The sequence below is a fragment of the Crocuta crocuta genome, unplaced genomic scaffold, assembly GCF_008692635.1.
Source record: "Crocuta crocuta isolate KB4526 unplaced genomic scaffold, BGI_CrCroc_1.0 scaffold67, whole genome shotgun sequence".
Classification (NCBI taxonomy): Eukaryota; Metazoa; Chordata; class Mammalia; order Carnivora; family Hyaenidae; genus Crocuta; species Crocuta crocuta.
Genome location: NW_027531896.1, coordinates 2,939,467 through 2,946,153, shown reverse-complemented (window position 1 = coordinate 2,946,153; position 6,687 = coordinate 2,939,467). Strand labels below are relative to the sequence as shown.

General features: G+C 53.1%; 1 protein-coding gene across 1 annotated transcript in view; it reads left to right on the top strand.

Moving 5' to 3' along the window:
* ASTL (astacin like metalloendopeptidase) overlaps nt 1-6,687 on the top strand; it is a 22,680-nt gene that overhangs the window by 1,425 nt on the left and 14,568 nt on the right. The window contains exons 3-6 of the mRNA XM_077773500.1: nt 1,819-1,880; nt 3,124-3,214; nt 3,887-4,004; nt 4,749-4,930. Coding sequence (XP_077629626.1) covers nt 1,819-1,880; nt 3,124-3,214; nt 3,887-4,004; nt 4,749-4,930 — 453 coding nt within the window. The remainder of the gene's footprint in view (nt 1-1,818; nt 1,881-3,123; nt 3,215-3,886; nt 4,005-4,748; nt 4,931-6,687) is intronic.

The window sequence follows — 6,687 nt, the reverse complement described above, 5'->3', positions numbered from 1 at the left end:
GGGGGGGAGAGGGAGATACAAAACTGTCCAAACAGTGTGGTGAAAACCATGCTGAACCCGCAGATGAGCAGACCAAGCTGGAAATGGGCCAGCTTACTGGGCTCTGGGTAAGTAGCAGTTCCTCGGTCTGTGGGCAACTTTTGAAAAGTATTTCTGTATCTTTTCTACTAGATTGTTGTATGCTTTTCTCTCTTCTTATGAAAGGATTTTAAAAATGGCCTGATAAAAGCATGGGTCTTTAGATGCTCGCTGTTGTTAAACTAAGTCATTAGCGGGTGTTTGAAAAGATGTGAGCCACCTGGTGCAGGATAGTCTGCAGGTGTGAAGGTGTGCACTGGGCTACAAACACAAAGAGGTGTGAGGCCCACTGCCTCCCTGTGTGGGGATCTCCGCTGAAGAAAGAGAAAATATGGGGCACCTGGGTGGCTTAGCTGGTTGAGTGTCAGACTTCAGCTCAGGCCATGATCTCATGGCTTATGGGTTCGAGCCCTGCATCAGGCTCTGTGCTGACAGCTCAGAGCCTGGAGCCTGCTTCGGATTCTGTGTCCCCCTCTCTCTCTGACCCTCCCCTACTTGTACTGTGTGTGTGTGTGTGTGTGTGTGTGTGTGTGTGTGTGTCTCAAAAATAAATGAACGTATAGATAACCTAGAATTAAGATGCTAGGGGGAAAAAAACTGGGGTTCAGATGTTGGAGCNGGGTGTGACGGGGATCTCCTGGAGGGATGGGAATCTCCTGAATGTGGTGGCCACTGTATGATCGCCCCTCCTCTTTGCGAGCCACTTGCTGCCCCAGCACTGCGGAGCGTGAGCAAGGCTGTATGCCACTTTTTGATGACTGCGACTGGTCTGGAGGTAGTCAGAACCAACCTGAGGCTTTCCTGACGTTGACTTTCAGCTGCCATGGATACTCTCAGCTAGGGTTGCTGGAGCCCAACAGCTATCCAAGAGGCCCTTTACCAGGAAGCACCCCATCCCCAGCTGCCGGGAATGTTGACCGCTAAGGCCTCGCAGCTGAAGGCCCTCTACCAGGGATGCCTGGGAAGCTACCCCCTCCCCCGCCTGAGGCAGCCCACCGTGACTCCTATGGGCCATGGGTCAGCCCCCTGCCTCAAAGTGGAAGAAGTCTGTGTGCCACTGGGGGTCCAGAGCCCCTGTGGGGTCAGACGGAGGCTGTACCCTGGAGGAGTTGGGGACCCCCAGCACCCCTCAATAAATCACTTACAGGTGCTTCCCCTGCTCAGGCTCTGCTTCTAGGAAACCCAACCTAAGGTACCTCCAGGGTGCCACGCCCTCCTCTAAGGCTCCTCGTGGGCTGATCTGTTAGTCAAGAGGTTGTGGAGGAAGGGCTGGAGACGGAAGCAGGGACCTTGTCACTGCAAAGGTCCTGAACATCCTATCGACGGGTGGGAAGTAGAGGGGGGATGAGGGGGCCCAGCAAAGTCCAAGGCATGTTGCTAGAGTATGGCCTGTGCTGGAGAGGGAGATGAAGGTGACTTCTGGAGGAAAAAGTCTGCCCCTGAGTAGCAGAGAGGCTCGAACGCAGAGGGAGGACTTGGGACTGGATAGTGTGGGTTGTAGGAGCTCTGGGCTGTGTTTGAGCAAGGGAGAGGTGTGGCTGGGCTGAGAAGCATTACACACGTTTGTAGCTGGGAGACTCAGAGGGACCATGTGACTTGCCTGAGGCCACACAGCCTTGGAGCCCAGAGCTTCAGAGTCAGGAAGGACAGATTTTGGGGTTGCTTCTGGGCCTGTCAACACCCCCCACCCTGGGATTTTGGGGGGCATGGGCTCACATATCTCCTTCCCTTCCTTCCTAGGGCTCATCCCAGAGGAAACCCCAGAGAGCAGCTTCCTCCTGGAGGGGGACATCCTCCGGCCGGTGAGTGGGAGCACGCATACATGTCAGTGTAAATAACTTCTCAGATGTCGTTGGAGGCCTTTGAGCTCAGCCTCTGGGGTCATGGGGGCGTGAGGGACCCATCTCTGTTGCTCCTGGCTTGATAGAAGCCCTCCCCTCTTCTTGCTAAAGTCACAGTGAATATTCAACAATTAGCCAGACTGAAAGAAAGGGAGGGAGGGTAGCCTCTGCAGTGGTAACAGCAATCAGTCTGGGAGGGCTTCCTGAAGGAGGGTATTTGAGCCCTCAAGATCTAGCTCAGTACTGTGCCCAGGGGAGGTGCTCAGAAAGTACTGGAATGAAGAGATGAGCACCAGATTGGCTGGTGGGGCTGTGGAGAGGTTGTGGTGGTGAACACTGGGGTGTAGCCCCTGTTTGGGGAGGTAATGCAGGGACCCCATCCTGGGAGGGGGAGTGAGGGGTGGAGTCAGAAAGGGAGAAGGCTGGGTGGGAATTAGGGTGACTTAGCCAGGGAGACCAGAATGCATGGTGTTCAGGAGAACTGAGCCATGTTTAGGAGACTGGGTGGCAGAGGTATCCTGACCAGAACCGCAATCTGGGGAGAGTGAGACAGTTGTGCTGTTTGGTGGCCGCCCATGGGTGGCACAGCATGAGGCTGGGCTGAAGAGGCAAAGGCTGGGGCTCAGCAGGAGCCCTGTGGGTGGGGTGAGGCCCCTGTTCCTGGTTATTCAGTGAGGACGGGGTAAGAGCAGAATCCAGTGAAACCTGTGGTAGCCAGTGGGGCAGGACCTTCCACGAAGCCTGCGCCTTAAAGGGTTTTGGTTGGCGCGAGACAGGAAAAAGGAATTGCTGAGGCCAGGGGTGTTGCCTCAGCAGCAGCCCTAGAAGGACCCTTCCTCATCTTTCCATGGAGCTTCAGGGATGTTCGGCTGACTGCTGTGTTTCCAGAAGGACGAGACTGCTGGTGGAGCTCTGAGCTTTTCTGAACTAGGCCACCCCGGGGAGCTGGGACTCCTAGTCAGCCTCCTCAGGAACAAGGACTTTTGCTTTTCTGTTGGACAGAATTGGTTACAAGTTCTCTTCTGTAGAACAAAGGGTGGTGGTGGTCATCATGGACCCCCTGGTGTCCTCGTCCCCCTCCTGGACCCACGTCCTGCTTCTCACGTCTTTAGGGCTCTTATGGCCCGAGATTTGGCACAGCTGGGGGCAAGGCGCTAGGCTGGCCTATGTCCCCAGGGGCCTCTGAAATGCTCTCTCTCTTCAGAGTCCCTTCCGGATGTTCTCGGCTACCAGCAACAAGTGGCCTAAGAACGGGGAGGTTGTGGAGGTCCCTTTCCTGCTCTCCAGCAAATACGGTGAGTGAGCACATGACCCTGGTCCTGGGAGCTGTGGGCCGGCCTCCCTCCGGCCCAGGTCCCTCCTCCCCACGCAGCTTGGGCTCCTCTCTGGGTTTCTTCCTCTGCCTCTACTCAGACACCACCAAAGAGCCCTTCCACAAGAATATTCCTGAGGGCCTCCTGAGCTGGTAGGGATAAAACCCCAGAAGAGCTGATGGGGGGGACATCCAATCACTATCCCATCCATTTCAAGACCAACCCAGAGAACAGGGACCGACCCAAGGTCACAGAGTTGAGGCCTGTCTGGGACCCAGCTTCTACCTTTCCCTTCCGCAAGCTTCAGGTTACTCTTTTTTATTTTAATTTTTTTTTTATTTTTGAGAAAATAAACAGCGTGAGTGGGGGGAGGGAGGGAGAGAGACTGACCGAGACTCCAAAGCAGGCTCCAGGTTCTGAGCTGTCACCACAGATCCCGATGTGGGGCTCGAACCCATGAACCGTGAGATCATGACCTGAGCTGAAGTTTGATGCTTAACTGACTGAGCCCCCCAGGCGCCCCTACCCTTTCTTGACATTCCATTTTGGAAGAGTGATTTGAAGCTCTGTGGTCACCCTGCACCCAGACTCCTAACGGGTCACAAGGGCTCTGGGGTCTTGGCGAGAGGTTCAGCCAGGGTGTTGCCTCCCCAGATAAATCCAGCCGTGACATCCTCTTGAAGGCATTTGACGAGTTTGAACGCTTCACGTGCATCCGGTTTGTTGCCTACCAAGGCCAGAGAGACTTCATTTCCATCGTCCCCATGTCTGGGTAAGTACTCCTGTGGATGTGTGGATCCACGCATAAGCATGCATGTGCAGGGTGGGTTTCTCAGCTTCTGCCTTCAGCCTGTCTTTAAGCCATTGTCTAAGACCTACTTCAGGCCTTTTCTTCCCAGATCCAAAGCTCCCCACTACCATCTGAGTGGTTTGCTCTATGGGAGCTAGATCTACAAATACCCAGGGCAGAAGGTGGAGAAGGAGGGGAATTAGGTGCTTGACCCTCAAGAAACCCTCCTCTGTGGAGACTTTACGGTCTGGAGAATGGGGACACCTTTCATGGGACACACCTAGCCTTGGATCTGGGTTTCAGAGTGTAGGAGCCACCTAACACTGGGCGAGAGCGGATCTTTGAGGCTCTCCTGCCTTCTCTGCGAAAGTGGGGATAATGGCAATACCCATTACCTAGCTTGTTAGAGACCTAAGATCATGTGTGAAAACCTTGACCTGGGGACCTCTACATCAGATGTTCACCCAATGAGCTGCTTCCGGTATCGGTGCTCCCATCTATTTCTACATCTTCCTTGCACCCCAGACTAGTAATGAGTTCCAGTGTATCCATTTCACAGATGCCCAAGCAGTGAAGGCACTTGGGAACTGCAAACCTGGGACTAGAATCCAGGATGGAGATTACCTGTTGGTGCTCATTCATCCCAGGACTTGGGAGGAGGGGAAAGGGGCCTGGGTGTGCTCTGGATCTCTGGTGCCTACCCCATGTTCTCTCCTGGCCCCTTAGGTGTTTCTCCAGCGTGGGACGCAGCGGAGGGATGCAGGTGGTATCCCTGGCACCTACCTGTCTCCAGAAGGGCCCAGGCATTGTCCTGCATGAGCTCATGCATGTCCTGGGCTTCTGGCATGAGCACTCACGGGCTGATCGGGACCACTATATCCGTGTTAACTGGAATGAGATCCTCCCAGGTAAGCCAAATTGTGCACAGCCCATGCTGGACCCGGGGGTCTCGGGGAAAGAGGGCAGCAGGCACTAGCCAGGGCCTGAAGAGTTGCCTGCAGCTTTAGAAGAGGTTCTTCATCTTCCCTACCACTTGCCTATCCACCATAGGGAAGTGGGGCTCCTGCTTCTCTTTGAGACCTGGAGATGGTCCAGATACTGCTGCTCTGGGCCTCAAACCTTCCATCTGCCCACCCATAGTCATGGCCTAGGTAGGACATCACTATTTGCTTTGTGCCTCCTTTTCCCTCATGAACACAGCCAGGTACCTGGGGAGGGAGTTGGTGGTATCCTTTGAGCCTTGTTCATGGTGTACACAACTAGCGGTCCCCATGCTGCTGTGTGGGCGGGGGCAGGCCTTGTGTGCCAGCTGCAGGGGCTGAGCCAAGACCGAAGGCCCAAGAGTAGTGGACTGTGTGTGCCAACTGCCAGATGCAGGAGGCTGAGGACCACACTGCAGGCGCTCAGTCCTTGTGAGATGGGCACTAATGGGCCTGCCGGACAGAGGAAGACAGAGGGGCCATGTCCTAACAGGTGGCAGGGACAAAGCTAAGGCTGGTCTGGGAGTGGGCCACTGTGTTGGATGGTGGTGAGCAGGATCTGTGTGCTGGCTGTGGAGCTGAGTGCTGGGCATCTGATCCCCGTCATGGTGGGATCCCACCCTTGTGGGGGGACAGCTTGATTCAGGAGGTGAGAGGAGTACAGTTAATCCCTTCATGAAAGAAGGAAGCAGAGCAGATGATCAGGGGTTTGGTCTGGAGGAATGGGTGTAAAAGGGGAAGGGTTAGAAGGCTTCCTGGCATGAGCACTTCTGCTGTTGTTGGGGGGAATCAGGTGAGGTAGGTGGGATGGGGTGCTGCTCAAGATATCAGCATGCATGGAGCCCCAGGGAAAGGGTGCTCTGGGGGAGACTTGAATAGCACCTGATATGAGAGGAGGGAGGAGCTTGAGATCAGAGCTTAGTCTAAGGAAGGGGATGATGATAGTGATTATACTCGGAAGGATTGCAGTCTCTATTTTCAAAGGTCTCATGGAATACTTGTGAAAACTTCCCATATGATAGAAAAATATCAAATTTGAAAAAGTTAACTCAAATGCTTTGGTGATGTAAAATGCAAAGTAGAAAATAAATCACAACTAAAGTTGTTCTACTTGGAAATTCAAGTCTAAAAAACAATAATCCTTTCTTTTAGTTCCAAGGTTAAACTGCAGGAATTATTAAAAAAAAAAAACAACCCATAACACATTAGAAACAATCATTCAGAGCTAAAGCAATGTTTAGGGAAAATGGGTAGACTTAAATACTTATCAATAAAAATAGAAAAAAATGAAGCCTTTTAATCCAAGTCAAAAAATCGAGCAGGAGGGAATGGAGTTAAAGACAGAAGTTAATAAGTTAGAAAACCAACGTCACTCATAAACTCAACAGTGGTTTTCTTAACCATAAAACCGGTTAGAACACCAGATACCCTAGTGGGGGGAAAATTGTTTAAGAATGAAGAGAAATGAGGGGTGCCTGGGTGACTCAGTCAGTTGAGCATTCAGTTCTTGATTTCAGCTCTGATCATGATATCAGGGTCGTAAGATCGGGTCCCACCTAGGACTCTGTGCTGAGCGTGGAGCCTGCTTAAGATTCCCTGTCCCTCTCTCTCTCTCTGTCTTGCACTCCCTCTGCTCCTCTCCCCACTTCCCTCCCTCCCTCTCTCCCTCACTCTCTCCCTCCCTC